General features: G+C 51.1%; 1 protein-coding gene across 8 annotated transcripts in view; it reads left to right on the top strand.

The window, feature by feature from the left end:
- The first annotated feature begins 766 nt into the window (after positions 1-766).
- Positions 767-15,991, top strand: part of ABCC8 (ATP binding cassette subfamily C member 8) — a 73,370-nt gene continuing 58,145 nt past the window's right edge. For 4 of the 8 annotated variants that reach the window (XM_034645777.1, XM_034645781.1, XM_034645779.1 and 1 more), the window contains exons 1-6: positions 767-833; positions 2,086-2,227; positions 6,620-6,741; positions 11,732-11,898; positions 13,544-13,786; positions 14,648-14,836. In XM_034645777.1, coding sequence (XP_034501668.1) covers positions 2,175-2,227; positions 6,620-6,741; positions 11,732-11,898; positions 13,544-13,786; positions 14,648-14,836 — 774 coding nt within the window. In that variant the 5' untranslated portion in view covers positions 767-833; positions 2,086-2,174. Of the gene's footprint in view, positions 834-1,136; positions 1,156-2,085; positions 2,228-6,619; positions 6,742-11,731; positions 11,899-13,543; positions 13,787-14,647; positions 14,837-15,991 lie in introns of those variants that run through there. The other 4 variants (XM_034645778.1, XM_034645776.1, XM_034645783.1 and 1 more) reach the window with 4 other exon arrangements.

Here is a 15,991-nt window from a genome sequence, read left to right as displayed (position 1 = left end):
CTGGATTTAATTCCCTAAATGCCTCTTTTTCAGCCTTGGGCAGGGACCTATTCTACCCATTCAGCTGGAATGGGTCGCTGGAATGTTCTAATGTATTAGAGGCATGCCTGAGGGAAATGGGTGGGGGGGGGGTGAAAGAGGGGATCTGAGGAATTGGGTTCAGTTATGCTTCCCCACTTGTTGGCAGTGAGACCTTGAATCAGGTAACCTCCCTGAGCCTCAACTGCCTCATCAGAAATACGGGAGAAATTATAACCTGTACTTAACGGGAGTGTTGAGAGATCCCCTTTGTGAAAGCGCTGCATACACCGCAAAGCACCTATAAGCGCTCCGCGCGTGGGGCCACTTTTGAAAAAAATGCCAAGTGTTCCCCAAGGGAATGATCTTCACTGTTTTTCTTATCCATGTGGGGTGAGGGCTTGCTCCACTCTGCCCGCACTAGGACCCTCTGACCTAACGACACCCACCCTCGCCAAGCCCAGGTGAGCCCACTTCTCCGCCCCGAGGCAGTGAGCTCGCCCTCCAGATCCGAACGCGCCCACTCGGGACCCACTCGGACCCTCCTATCTTCTGCCCACCGCCTCCCACGCAGACTCGAGCATGCCCACCCACCCAGTCTGCCTTCCGTCTCTCCTCCAGCACACGCGCTCAGCGGGGCACTCAAAGCGCCCCCAAGCACATCTGGGCACGCGGGCCGCCACAGCTGGAACGCGGGGGCCCCGCGCGCCCCGGCCCCTCCGGCTCCCGGCCGCCCCCCCCNTGCTTCGTGGACGCGCTCAACGTGGTGCCGCACGTCTTCCTGCTCTTCATCACTTTCCCCATCCTCTTCATCGGTGAGCGCGCCGGGAGCGGGGGAGGAGGGGGGGCACAGGCGGGGAGGGAGGAGGAGGAGGAGGCGCCGCGCGCCGCACTGCTCTCTGTCCCCCTCCGGCCCCGCGACCGCCGCTCGCCTCCCTCCCGGGGTCCCCTGCTCTGTGTTCTACCCTGCGGCCCCCGCACTCGCACCCCCGCCCATCCCCTCACCCCGAGGTGCCCCCGAACCCACACCAAACACAGCGGACGCTCCGGACCCAGGGAACCCCCAAGTTTTCTACCGCAGAGCCAAAGCTGAAATGGAGAACCGGAAAAGCGCAGGTTTCTGCAGGCGCTGGAAAGGTCGGGAGGGCCTCGGGCTGTACCCCCAGGAGTGCTGTGTAGGGAGCCAGGACATCCTTGCCCCAAGGCACCCTTCCTGTCAGCCGAAGCTGGGCCCAGGAGGAGCGCAGCCTGGCCTCAGAAGCCGGGATGGAGGCCCTGTGCACCCCTGTGTTTCCTGGGGCTGAGCCAGACAATGGTCAGTAGCTCCTCACGTCCCGCGCGCCCTGGACGAGGAGAGGCGGGAACTAGGGCCTTGGTCCCCTTCCTCTGCTACCCCACCTGGGTCAGCGTCCCTGCCTGAAAGCCGTCTGCAAAGTTGGACACCACTGTCAGGACCATCGGACATGCCTCTTCACTGGGGTCCCCTCATCTGTCTTTCAGATCTTGCGTTTTCCAAGCTGGCTAGAGCTCTGTCAACTCATAGGGTGTTCCCCGTCTCTGCAAAACTTGTTAATTCACTCTAATTAAGAAAAAAAACAACAACAAATTTTAAAATTCTTATTCAGCTTTTGGGAAGAAAGGAAAGATTGTCACAAAATTAAAAGGGGAAGGATGCTGCCCAGGCAGAGATGCTAGTAGTTACTGGCAAAGATAAACAATTAGAAATTGGGAGGAAGCCTATGTAACTTATGCTTATATGTGTATCAAAAATTGTATCAATATTTACACTTCTGTTCTCAAACAAATGGTTTACTCACACGATAATTTGTTGCACGAGAGGTCTGCGTATAAAGTGAGTACTTGCGTAGGTGGGCCTGGATGGTTCCAGGCTTCAAGCTTGGACACTTGGGTCGCATGCACCAGACCCAGGAGTTCTCATGCACAGGCGTACAAATGGCTACACTCCCCACGGTGGACCCTGGACCCTACACCTAAGCATCCTCCTGGGGTTCATGCGCCCCTTCCCAGAGAGCCAAGCGTCCCCCCTCTTCCTGTGTCTCGTTGCAGGATGGGGCAGCCAAAGCTCTAAGGTGCACATCCACCACAGCACGTGGCTCCACTTCCCCGGGCACAACCTGCGCTGGATCCTGACCTTCATGCTGCTCTTTGTCCTGGTGTGTGAAATCGCCGAGGGCATCCTGTCTGATGGGTGAGTGTCTCAGGAGGGTCGGTCGACCCCAGGGTGCTTCCTGGAAGGCCAGGGGAGACCCCAGCTCACCTGCATTCCACGAAGCAGTAACGTTTGCTCGTAAATCCGGCAACTATTGACCCAGCATGTCCCGTGTGCCAGGCTGTCTGTGCTCGGTGCTGGACGCAGGTGAGACCCGGGCCCTGGCCTCAGTGCAGCAGGGCAGAGGGAATACGGATCTCATGCCAAGACCCAGTGAAACAATCCTAGAACTTCTTAGGGTGCCCCAGCTCCGGGAGTTACCTTCTTGGAAAGAATAAAAACCAATCTTGCTTAAGACCTTTCCATGGTTCCCAGTTGTTTTCAGGGTCCCAGGTGCTCAGCCTGGCATCTGGGGTCCTCACAGTCAGCCTCCCCCCACCGTCTCTAGCCTCATTGCCAAGGCCTCCCCTCACCCATCTTTCCTCTGGGCCTCACAGCACACTTTCCACACCCCTGCCACCGCACAGATCATACCGTATTTAAAGTTTATGTTTATTTACAAAACTCTTTCCCCCTGAGTGAGAAAGGCCTCAGAGTTGGGTTTTATTCATCTTTGTCCTTATAGCGCAAGGCACACAACAAAGCTCCGCAGACATTTATTGGCTCTGTAAGAGCATATGTGAAATAATGGTCCAAGCAAGAACTCTGGCGGGGGGAGACAGGAAGGCAGGGCTGGCCAAGCTTCATGGTTGAGGGGGCTTCTGAGCTGAGTCTGGATGGATGACAAGGGTTCTGACAGCAGAGGAGGTGTCCAGAGAGGGAGGGCCAGGAAGGCAGGAGGGAGGAGGAATAAAGGCGTAGGAAGGAAAGCAGGTTGGAGTGGGGACAGCTCCTGGGGGCTGGAGCATGAAACACATGCAGGGGAGTGATGGGGGCTGGGACCTGGAGATGGGGTTGGGGGCATCTCTAGAAGGGCTTCGAATGCCAGGCTGTGTCTGGGTTGAATTTTGTCCGCAGTTTGGAACAGAAGAGACCCATGGTCTGTGTAGCACGAGGGGGTGTCCAGGGCAGGCTGGAGGTAGGGAGAGGCTGGAGGTAGAAACAGCACTTAGGAGCTGATTGCAGTAGTCTAGGTGAGAGATAACCGCAGCCGGAAACGGCGTGTCAGCAGTGGGGGTACGGAGAATGAGGAGACAAAGCCGCCATCTCACGGAGGAAGGCTCAGTGACTGCCTGGGTGAGGGGGTGGGGGGGGTGGAGGGCATTTGGCTAACATATCCGAGGTCCAGCCACTCTGAGCAGGAATCAGACTGTGCCCAGTTTCCACTCCCGCCAGCTGGCCAGAGGGGGATGGGATCCCCCCGCCCACACACACTCTCTCAGCCTCCCACGGCCAGTGTCCCTGCTTGCTGCTCCAGCAGTAATCTTTGCTTGCTTGGGGCTCCTCCTGCTTATCCAAGTCCCCCAGACCAGCAAGAAGACCAGAGTGCATGCTGCCACATAACTAGCAGGTGACAAGTCCACCTCCCACCCCCATCTGGACACCCCTTCCCTAAAGCAGCACAGACGCTCAAAAGGGAAAGGATGTCTAGGAGTCCTTCGGCCAGAAATTCTCGCTGAGTTAGAATTAGTGGGGTGGCAGAGAGGAAAACACCCTGCCGTGGAGAAGGTAGAGCTGGGTCATCTGCCGGGCTTCTGCTACCTACCAGCTCTAGGACTTTGGACCAGCCACTCAGGCTTTCTGAGCCTTACTTTCTCTACCTGTGAAGTGATCTCATCATCATCTGTGCCTTGCCCACTTCACAGGGCCATGGAGGATGAAATTAGAGCACAGACGGGGTGCAGAAAGGGAATGGCAGAGCCCTGGGCAGATAGAACATTCCCAGAACGTGGGAGACTGGAATGAATCGGGTCAGGGACTCCCTCCTGCCTGCATCAGCAGCCCTCCTGGGGCGGGAGGGGGGGCTGCATCTGTATCCCATATCTCCCCCAGCTCAGTGCCGACTGCAATTTCCTCCCCAGCAGGGAGGTTGGCTCTTGAACCGGACACTTGTCACCTGGTCTTTGTTGGCCTCCATCTGCAGGGACACACCCCCTGGGCAGGCAAGAATGAAGAAAGGGCATAGGATGGGAGCAGACAGGAAGAGAAGGCACAGATCCTGCCCTTTGGCACCCCCAGTCCTCCCTGGCCTGGGTGCACAGACCTACTTGGAAGTGTAAGGGCAGGAGGCAGTGGTGGCTAGTTAAAGCAGTGGTCTTCAAACTCTAGTTTGGTTTAGGATAAGCCTCATTTAGTGATTAAGGCATCTTAAAATTTATAGGTTTCCTTTCTTCCTTTGGGTATTATTTTTGTGTGATGCTCTGAATTTAGAACAACCAAAGCAGTACAAGTTAGAGAGGAAACACTGTTTTTAGCAATGTAACTAGAATGTTTTCCTAGATCACCATACACTGGAAAAAGCCCGTACCTAAAACTTTTACCTAATATCTCACCTAATTTAGTGCCTATTATTCTGTAAAACAGCCGAAGTCTATTTTGTTAAGTCATGTCATGAAACATTTATTTCAATTCTGGTTATTCTTCATCTTATTTAATTATATCAAATGTTTATCATTTCTACCTCCTATTGCAAAACATGAATTTATTCAGACTTATGATATAACATTTAAGATGTCACTTAAAAATGTGTGAGGGAGTATAGAGTTTTTCAAAAACTTACTTCAAGGAGTACAAAGGCAGGAGTTTTGAAGACCCCCACACAGGGTGTTGGCTGCTCCCAGTGACCCCCACGAGTGACTGATTGCCTTGTATCTCCTGTATAAGTCTTTTGCTGAGAATATCCACCAGTTAAGGTTCAAAGAATATCATCATTTATGGTCTCATTTAACAAGAAATTTAGAGGTTGTCTCTCTAGTTGGTTTGGGGACTTAGTGATGTCATCAGGGACCCAGCCTCTTCCCATCTTTCTGTGTGTCTGCCATATCTTTCCCCATGGTTGCAAGATGGCTGCCTAGCTCCAGGTATCACTTAGGGAGGAAGGCAAGGGCAAAGGAGACATGCTCCCACATGCCTCTTTTTTATGCAGGATATCATCCTCTGCAGGCTTTCCTTTGCATCTCATTGGCCAGAATTGAATTATATGGGCACCCTTAGATCAGTCACTGGCAAAGGGGTGTGGAATTGCCTGGCTGCTTGAACCAATCACCCTCATTCCCTAGGGCTGGGCACATTGTTGCTAGAACAAACTTATTCTCTTAGCAAAGCAGAAAGGGAACATGTTATCTGATAAACAGCCCGTAGTGCCTCTACACCTATATGCTAGTCGTACCAGACTACTTAGGGCCCCCACATGGCTCTCCCCATGTCCTCCCTCCTTCTCTGCTGAACTCTTGTTCATCCTTCGAAGTCCAGCCTGGTGCCACCTCCCCTGTGCAGTTTTCCTTAGTTGCCTACCTGCTCCTTGTGCTCTCAGCCTTCAGTCCATCTGCAATATCACTTCCTTAGACGCCTAGTTAGACAGTTAGCTCGAGCATGGTTGCCCCTCCCTACTGCCAGCTCCTTGAGGGATGCTCCAGGGCAGGGATGCTTGGCATACTGGATAGAAAGAGCGATGCAAGCAAGGTATCCCTGAGGCAGGAGATTGGAGGGGGGGCCTTCTGCGAATGGAGGGGGCCCAAAATGGCTTCAGCAGGAAGAGCAGGCTGGGCAGTGCTGAAAAAGTGGTTTGAGGCCAATCACCTGGACCTTTGGTCCCAGTCCGAGCAATGTGAGTTTTGTTTTCTGTAGGAAACTGTAAATGAGGAGACTAAGAATACCAACTTCATGGGATTTCATGAAGATTAAGTGAGTTCCTATATATCACATGCTTAGAACAGTGCCTGACACAGGGTAAATGCTCAATAAATATTGATTACCAGTGTTGTCGTTACACCACCTGGGGCCAGGTGCCAGGGCTGACTTACACTGCTCATGGGAAGTGGGGCTGTCACTGAGAGAGTTGTGGTGGGCAGGCCCCTGTACTGCCCAAGGGACCCCAGGGACAGGGACCCCAGGGACAGAAACCCAGCGGTGTTCACTCCCAGAGAGGTGGTCCCAGGGTGGAGGCTCTGCAGCTGAGACTGCCAAGGCCGGCTTCCCCGTGTCGGGTTCTGTAAGCACGAACCCAGAAGAGAAGGCCGTGAGTTCCAAAGTCTGGACACTGAGCCCACATAGCATCATCGTGTGGACTCCTGGACCCCTAACTAGTGGACATGCTTGCGGTATGTTTGGGCTAGGCAAAGCTGCCAATATAGGGAGTGGAGCTGTGCATGTGATCCAGAGGCCCTACTGTGTGCTGAGCCCTACGCACAGGGCCTGGGCTATCCTGTTAGGGGACTTGGCACATCCACCTCCAATTTCTCTCTCTTTCTCTCTCCCTCTCCCCCATCTCAGGGTGACCGAATCCCGCCATCTCCACCTGTACATGCCAGCTGGGATGGCGTTCATGGCCGCTGTCACCTCCGTGGTCTACTATCACAACATCGAGACCTCCAACTTCCCCAAGCTGCTGATAGGTAGGGGCGTGGGAGGGGTAGGAGAGGGATAGTTACCTTCATTCATTCCTCCAGATAAGGTTTACTGAACATTTACTGTGTTCCAGACACTGTTCTAGGTAGCTAGAGGTTCAGAAGTGGGGAAGAAAAAATCCCTGCCTTCTGGTGGGAGAGCACCAGCAAGCAAAGACAGTGAATAAACAAATAGGTAGAAAAGATGTTATAAAGAAAATAAAGCTGGTCAAGGCTTTGAGAGTGATGGCAAAGTCGCTGTCTATAGAGGGCGGTCAGGAAGGATCTCAGAGTGAGCGTGCATTTATTTCAGTGAAGAATTTTCCATGCTTTGGAACAGCAAGTGCAAAGGCCTTCTGGTAGGAACGAATTTGGCAAATAGGCCAGTGTGGGCAAAGCCAAGAAAGGGGAAGAATGGTAGGAGATGAAGTCAGGGGCCAGGAGAGGAATAGGGAAGCTGCCTAGGCTTTGGGTGTGAGCGCCTGGGCAGAGGACGTTAGTAATAATGGACATGGCAAAGGAGCATGGGTCGGGATTTGGGGAGTTGGCGGTGGGGAGGTGGGTTGGGACATGTGGAATTTGAGACAACCAACTCAAGTGTCAAGTGGGCAGTTAGAGAAATGAGTCAGGCACGCGGGGGAGGTCAGGACTGGAGACAGACATTCAGAGGTCAGGGGCTTATAGGTGGCATCGAAAGCTTGAGCCTGGCTGAGGTTGCCTGGAGAGAGAAAAGAAAGACCCCAGGACCAGAGCCTGTAGTTTGTGAGCATTTAGAAAGATTCAAGAAGGAGTGGCTACTTAGACCTCCTGACTCTGTGTGGCTGGGGTCCAGGCAGAAACAACAGCAATGAACGTTGATGTTTACTGAGCACGTAGTGTGTGCCAGGCGTGGTGCTAAGCTCCTGGCGTGCACTATCTCCCTGGATCTCCACAGTCTCCATATTGGGACCGTTGCTATCCCCATTCTACAGATGTGGACACTGAACTCAGAGAGGTCATAAAGAACAACAGCAAGCATCCGTTTAACACTTGCTATGTGTCAGGCATGCCCCTAAGCATTTTACACATGTTAGCTCCTTTAATCCTTACAACAACATTATGAGTTCGATACCACACCTATGTCCTTTACACAATAGGAAACTAAGACCCAGAGGGTAAGTGTTTTACACTAGTCTCCCCAGCTAGTCAAGGGGCAGAGCCAGGTTTAGATCCCAGGAGTCTGGCACCCAAGCAGGCTCTTAACTGCTTCTGAGACTGTGTGTCTAAGGATCTTCAGACTGCTTGGGCCAAAGGTCTAAATCTGGAGGTCTGCCTCTGTGTTTGGCTCTGTCTGCGTGTCTAAGGTCAGGGCTGTACATCTGGCTGTTGGGCTGTGGTCAGACTGTGTATCATTAAGTCAGGCTATGATTTTTAGGAGTCACAACATCTAATTGACATCTGGAGTCTGGAATACTGTGCTAAGCCAGAGACAGCGCGGTGTCGTGAGCGGCGGAAGGGATTTGGGTGAATCGATGAGAGTGTGGCTGGGGGACTAGGGAGCTGCAAGTTGAGAGAGAGAAAGGATCGGTGCAGACATCAGAGAGCCTCCCTCTCCTGAAACTTCTGCAGCAGCTCCTCCTGTACAGAGAACCCCTATGAACCCCAGGGCCTGGCTGACCAGTGCCCCTAGAAACAACCTGTCTGGGCATCTGGCACGTTCATTTTCTCATTCTCTGGAAAGTACGCAATGTTCTTTCTTTAAAGCACAAATTACCACCCACAGATGGACCATTCTTTCTCCAAAGAATAAGGACTAACTTCCTCTACTCCCCTTTGTTAGAGTTTTGCTCTGCAGAGCCAGAAATTCTAGAGCACGTAAAAGCAGAGACGATGCACCCTATGAACTGAAGGGATTGAGGGCAGTGGGTATTGGAGGACAGCTGGCCCTCTGAGAAGACTCCTGTCTGGTCACAGGGCCAGAGTCCTGGAGAAAGGTGAACCCTGATGTGGCTTACATTGTCCCACAAAATAACCTTGGTCCTGAGGCCCCAGAAGAGATCAAGGAAATGTTCTGTGAAGAAGTCACATTGGAGCTGGGAACTGGAGGATAGGTAAGAGGAACTACTGAGAGAAGGGAGAAGAGAATGTTGCAGGTAGAAGGAACAGCATGCACAAAGGCCCTCAGGCAGGAGAAGCACGTTAGGAAATCTGGAAGAAAACCAGGGGCTGGAATGCAGAGAGCAGAAGAGAGCTGAACTTTGAAACCTGGAGTGGCAGATGGGGACCGTACCAGTCAGAGCCCCAACGGCCCCACCATAAGCACTGATTTTTATCCCATGGGCTTTGAGGATTAGGGTGTGTGTGTGTGTGTGTGTGTGTGTGTGTGTGTGTGTGTGACTTATACATAACATAAAATTTACCATTTTAACCACTTTTAAATGCACAGTTCAGTGCCATTAAATACATTCACATTTTTGTGCAACCATCACCACCATCCTTCCAAACTACCTATCTCTAAAACTTGTCATCTTCCCAGACTGAAACTCTGTGTCCACCAAACAATAACTCCCTGTTCTCCTCTCTCCCCTCGACCCCTAAAAACTACCATTCTACTTCCTGTCTCTATGAGCGTGACTACTCTAGGTGCCTTATATAAACGAAATCATACACTATTTTGTCCTTTTTCACTGGCTTATTTCACTTAATCTAGTGCCCTCAAGGGTCCCCCGTGTTGTAGCATGTGTGAGAATATCCTTTCTTTTTAAGGCTGAGTAATATCCCATTGTATGGATCTACTGCATTTTGCTTATCCATTCATCCATCAGTGGTCACGTGGGTTTCTTCCACCTTTTGGCTCTTGTGAATAATGCTGTAAGAACATGGGTGCATGAGAATATATTTGATCAGATTTATTGCTTTATAGAGGCTAGACTGGAGGCGGGCAAGAGGGAAAGTGGGGAAACCATGGGAAGCCTCTCAAGGGGAGATATGATGGCAGCCCCCCAAGAGATAGGATGGTGACCCAGCTGGCCCAGGTGTTTAGGAGGTAAAGGGGACAGAACTCGGTAATAGGTGGGTTGTGGGGAAGGGAAAGCACGACACAGGGGTAAGGGGAATTCAGAGCCTGAACCTTGCCAGCAGCCCCTGTGTCATACCACCATGCGTTTCTGTTTTTCTCTCAGTCAAGCGCTAAGCTTTGGTTGAGGGCTGCTATGTCTGGCGGTGGGGAAATGACCCTGGGGCTTAGTCTTGGGTCTACCACTAACTCCCTGCGTGACCTTGGACATGACACTCGGCCTCTGTGTGCCTCAGTTTCTCTATCTGTACAGGAATAGTAAGTCCCTGCCTATGTCACAAGGTTGTTATGAAGAGCAAATCAAGCCACATCTGTTAGGACTCGTGTAAGGCATATTATCAAGTCTGGGCCCCTGTAGGTGACCCTCATGAAGGGCCAAAGAGGTTGATGCTTGGGTTCTGTCGGGGAGTGTAGGCGTGGAGGCAGCGTGATGGCCTCCAGCTGTGTGATCCTTATGACCTGGGGACGGGACCAAGCTGAGGGGATTATCGTCCCAGTCCTGAGCCAGAGGCAGGCAGACCCTTCTGCCCTCTATCCTAATGCCCTCACCCAGGGACCTGAGAGAGGGCATTCGTCCCTCCCTGGGCAAGTGCACCATCTTGGCCTAGTTCCTAGCCCAGACCGAGCCTGGGGCAGACCCCAGCTTTGGTCTCCAAGAGATGCCCTGGCATTCATGTGACCAGGCTCGCCTAGGGATGGAGGACAGGGTGAAGTTGTCTCCTTCTCTGTGGTCCCACTAGAGAGGAGCTCTAGGGGATTTAGGCTGACCTTGTCTGTATATGACTCTAGGGAGGCAGGGGGAAGGAGCCCCCCTCGCTAAAACGTCTCCTAAAAGGGGGACTAGTTATCGATGCTTTCTCTTGCTGCCTGCTAGCAGTGGTTATTAGCAGGTGGTGGTGGTGAGAATTTAGAGATTAGCTTCTGACATTTATGGTCCCAGGTCTGAAATCTGGAGATGATAGCAGTATTAACAGCTAATGTCCAAAGAGTACCCACTGTGTGCCAGACCTACTGTGCCAAATGCTTTCCCTACATCGCTCACAACAACCTTGGAGGAAGTACTGTTTTTATCTCCATTTTATGGGTGAAGAGACTGAGGCCCAGATGGGTTAAATGACTTATGAGCAGTCACATAGCTGTAAAAGCGCAGGGTCTGAGCCCAGATATATCCGGCCGCAGGGCCCTGCCCTAACCGCTATGCTCACTGCCTCACGAAACTGTGACTTACCTGTCTGTACTCCCCAGTCCCCCAGGCTCCACGAGGAGCGTCATCGTGCTGTCGTGGGCTCGACTGGGTGCACTCAAGCTTGCAGTGAGCTTGGCAGGTCACATCCTCTTTGGGGCCCCGGTTGCCTCATCTATAAAATGAAAGAGCAGATTGAAGAACCTTTAAGATCTTCCCAGCTTGGAAATCCCACAATCAAACCGTTATGGGATGGAGCCTCCAGACACGGGCTCCGGTCAGGCTGGCCCAGTTCCACCACTTGACCGATCACTTACCCGAGCCTGGCTTCCTTCGTCTCTTCAGTCCGGGTGGTGGCAGTTCTCCCCTCGCAAGGCGATCGTAAGGAATACGTGAGATAATACTTAAAGTGCTTACTTGGCACAGCGCCCACAACTTAGTTAAACTGAAAAAATAATTTATTCATTCATTACTGTAAGGGGAAATTTGGCTGACCAGCTTGACTTACAAGATTATGAATGTTTCGAACATACCCATCATGAACGTTTTAATGTACGTACACCATCTCAGAATTACACACTTACAGATTCACACGCACAGTCCTTTACTCAGAAATGTGCACTCACACCCATCACGTTGGCTCGTTCACCCACACACACGCCTCCTCCCTGACACACTTCTTTTCTCCCCTTCTCTCCCACACCCTCGCACACACATGAGTGCATACGCGTGCGAACCCACACACGTACTCTCACCTGCAGCCCTGCTAGTCTACTGGACTCTGGCCTTCATCACCAAGACCATCAAGTTCGTCAAGTTCTATGACCACTCGATCGGCTTCTCACAGCTGCGCTTCTGCCTCACGGGGCTGCTGGTGATCCTCTACGGGATGCTGCTGCTCGTGGAGGTCAATGTCATCAGGGTGAGGGTAAGCAGGCCACTCCGGGGCCACCCCAGCACCCACCTCGGCCGGGGTGGGGCTTCCGATCAGTGTCCTGCCCCTGGGTGTGGGCCCCCACCCCGCTTCTCAGCCGAGCCCTAGAAGGAGTCAGACTCTCTTTGCTGCCCCCAAAGGGGGATGGAGACCAGTGGGAGAGGTTCGAGAGGAACATTCCATCTGGTCCAGCTGCCCTCTCCCCCAAGCTCCCAGAGGGAATGGAAGCGATAGGAAGTGTTAGCCAAGGTTGAAAGATCAGAGAGGGAAAAGAGCTTTAAGTACTGGCTTCTCTGAGCTCTGTTGTTGTTGTTGTTATTGTTTTGGGGGAGAGGAGTTATTTTAATGGATTCATATAGTTACTCATATACCTGAATGAGTAAATGTGGCTGCACTCATGTCTTTTGTCTTGTTTCATTACCATTTTTGCTTGCCCCCTTTCCCTCTCTCCTCTCTCCCTACGCTACGCTCCCTGGACCTTTCCTTCCCCAGGTAACCCAGATTAGCAAACTCATGTGCCCTTCCACTCTTGGTTTTATTAATAGAATACCATATATTTGTATCTATTTTAGGTTCTTTTTTCTCAACACATATAAGAGTAAAGCTTTTTCCTCTCAATATTCATTTTATAAAAATAGGATCATATTATACACAGTTTTCTGCATCTTGTTTTTCTCACCCACCGGATCTTTCTTAGGACTCCCTCCAAGTCTGGAGGCTAATTTAGTTTTCTCAATGGCTGCATAATATTCCGTCATGTAGATGAGCAATTATTTCTTCAGCCATTACCCAAATGATGGCCCTTCACTTCATTGCCAAGTTTCTGCCTTCCCAAATAATGGTGTATTAAACAGACTTATATCTTTATGTATTACTGCTTTTATTTCTGCGGGAGAGAGTCCAGGGAGTGGAGCTGCTAGTTCAAAGGGTCTGTGTATTTTAAATTTCAATCAGTATTGCAGATTGCCTTCCAGAAAGACTATAATCTACCAGTAATGCATCAGAAAATCCTCTTCCTGCCTCCAACGAGCAACGCAACCAGCCCCATGGGGGTGATGAGTGTGAAGTGCTCGTTACTTGAATTTGCATTTCGCTGATGCCCCTGTTTTAGTTGGTGATGTACAGGGTACAAAGGCCAACTACATTCCCTGCCTCCACTGACCCTCACAGCACCCCTGGGATGTGACTACCACCCACTTTTGAGACAGGGAAACTTTTTAGATGAGAGTTGTCCAAAGACATCTTGCTAGTAAGTGGAAGAGGCAGGATTTGAGCCAAGGTTTGCATGACTCCATGTTCTGCAAACCCAACATGAAACTTGGACATGTCGTTAGGTCTGTGATACATGGGATGGTATACGGGAGATTCTGTTCTTCCCCAATCCAACTTCAACCCAATCCAACCCAGCCAAGGGGAGTCACTGTAGACTTCAAGGAAGAGTTATAAGTCAGGAGGCTCTGGCACTGGTAGCCAACAGGTGCAAAGTGATCCTTCTCCTGGGAATAGGCAAGAGATGGCCCCATATGTTAAAGGACAATGTCAAGGATAGGATGTTACAACCCCAGATCTTTCTTGGGGCAAAGTGGAGAGGGGTGAGAAGTTGCATTTACCTGTCCCCAGTGACCTGTGTGTCCCACAGAGATATATCTTCTTCAAGTCACCAAGGGAGGTGAAGCCCCCTGAGGACCTACAGGACTTGGGGGTGCGCTTCCTGCAGCCCTTCGTGAACCTGCTGTCCAAAGGCACCTACTGGTGGATGAATGCTTTCATCAAGACTGCCCACAAGAAGCCCATTGATCTCCGAGCCATTGGGAAGCTGCCCATTGCCATGAGGGCCCTCACTAACTACCAGCGGCTCTGTGAGGCCTTCGACACCCAAGCGGTCAGTGGGGGCCCTGCCACACCATCCATTCCCCTCCCTCCAGGTCAGAGTCACAGATGGGGACATCAGAAGGCATCAGGTCAAGCCCCTGGTAGGGATGCCCTAAGTCACACAGTGAACCGGGGACAAGTCCAGTAGTAAAGATTCATAGGACAGTCACAGCTAGAACAGCCCTTACAATTTAGGTCATCTGAGCTAACACCCTCATTGTCCAGAGGGGGAAACTGAGGCCCTGAGAAGGGAAGTGATCCCACTGAATTCCCTCATGTCCCATGTTCTTCCTTCTAGAGCTCAGTGACTAGAAAGGTGGGAATTTTCACCCATTTTAAAGGGTGGCATTTAGTGGCCTGATAACTTCCAAGAACTCTATAAGCTGAGCCGGGCAGGGGTCTCCCTACCTCACTGTCATGGAAATGGAGGCCCCTGCCCAGAGCCAGGCCACAGCCGGTAAGTGGAGAACCAGTCTCCCAAGTCCCAGCCCCGTGTTCCTTCACTGCCTCTGCACTAGCACAGTGGGGAGACACTGAGGCAGATGCAGTCACAGGTGGTGATGAATGAGGGTGCCCCATGCCACTTCCTCATTGCAGTGCTGTGCTCATCACATTGTCCTTGACCGGCTATGTGACCTTGATCGAGCACCTGGCCTCAATTTCCCTGTCTGGACCATGTTGGTGTTGATAGGGCCCACCTAACTGTGCACTTGGCGACCCAGTGATTTCTTCCTGGAGTTCACCTGTTTGCAGCAAATGTGGCCACTGGGTTTTCCCAGGCAGCAGGAGCCAGGGACTCCCTAGGAGGCCGGGCCCTGCCGTGAACGGGCCCTCGGCCCTTCTGACCTGGCCGTGGGCTCTCTCTGGGCAGCAGAAGGACTCGCAGAGCACGCAGGGGGCCCGGGCCATCTGGCAGGCGCTCTGCCACGCCTTCGGGAGACGCCTGGTCCTCAGCAGCACTTTCCGCATCTTGGCCGACCTGCTGGGCTTCGCTGGGCCACTGTGCATCTTCGGGATTGTGGATCACCTTGGGAAGGAGAACCGCGTCTCCCAGCCCAAGGTAGGCTGCCCCAGGGGGAGAGCAGAGCACCCTTTGGGAGATTGTCCCTTGGACATGAGAATGTGCGAGAGGCCAACGTGTGTGCCCTTTGGCTGTACTGGGTCAGCTCCCCACACTGGCACAAAGCCCTTGGCAGTATCTCCCTCCAGAATCCTCTGCATCCGGTTAGCAGAAATGCCAGGAGGCAAGCTGGTGCACCAGGAAGATTTATGGTGCCATGCTCTCCTCACCATGCCGTCACTGCCATAATACCTCTCCCAGGTGTTAGTCATTCAGAAAGTTGTAGGAAGTGCATTTGTTTGCCCAGCGTCTAGGGCTTCTCTGACGTGTTGGGTATGTTGGCTTTTGTTTACATCATCCTTACAGACTCCAAATAACTTCTCACGGCTGTCTTCTCCTGTCTGTATATTGTGGCATCCAAGGTTCCACAGGTGCGTCTTGGAGGCTGCTATGGGTTTCTCCCCCCAGTTCCAGTTTTCACTCAAAGACTCCCCTGTTTTATGAGTATGTTGGACTCTCCCATTAAAAATTTTTTGACGAAAGGACTCCATGTCTTAAGTACTTGAAACTCGTGGGACTGGATGATATCTAATGGCCTTCGCAGCTTTCAAGGTGCTACAGACTGAAATATTTTGGACCAAAGAGGCAGGACATCTTTCTGGGGGTTTATTTTCCCTGCTTTGGGCAGTAGCATCCACTCTGGGGTTGGGGGTGGGGTACTGAATTCCTTCATCTGTTTCTTTGCCGCCACTTAGGTTCAGATGGTCACAAAATGGAAAACTTTTTACCTCTAACAAGACTCAGAGTTTTATTTTCCCAGCAGGAATATCATTATAAACTTTTAACTAGAAACAGTCTGAAAATGATGCTGAGAATTGCTAATTAGGGATCTTAATGATTTATGACACTCCCTTGTGTCACTCTACTCATCTCATTGGCTCTAAGATTGCCAAGAGCATTTAATCTTCCGGAGGTTTATATTATATATTATATATATCATATATTATAAATATATATTTATATATTTATATATAAATTATATATATTTATTAATAAATAATTTAAAAATAAATTCAATATATATTTATTTATAAATTATATATAGTTTTTATTTTATAAATAAATATATATAAATATATATTTATAAATCATATA

Source organism: Ailuropoda melanoleuca, chromosome 16 (genome assembly GCF_002007445.2).
Source record: "Ailuropoda melanoleuca isolate Jingjing chromosome 16, ASM200744v2, whole genome shotgun sequence".
Taxonomy (NCBI): Eukaryota; Metazoa; Chordata; class Mammalia; order Carnivora; family Ursidae; genus Ailuropoda; species Ailuropoda melanoleuca.
Note: the sequence above shows the minus strand (reverse complement) of the source record. Positions and strands in the feature narration are given on the sequence as shown.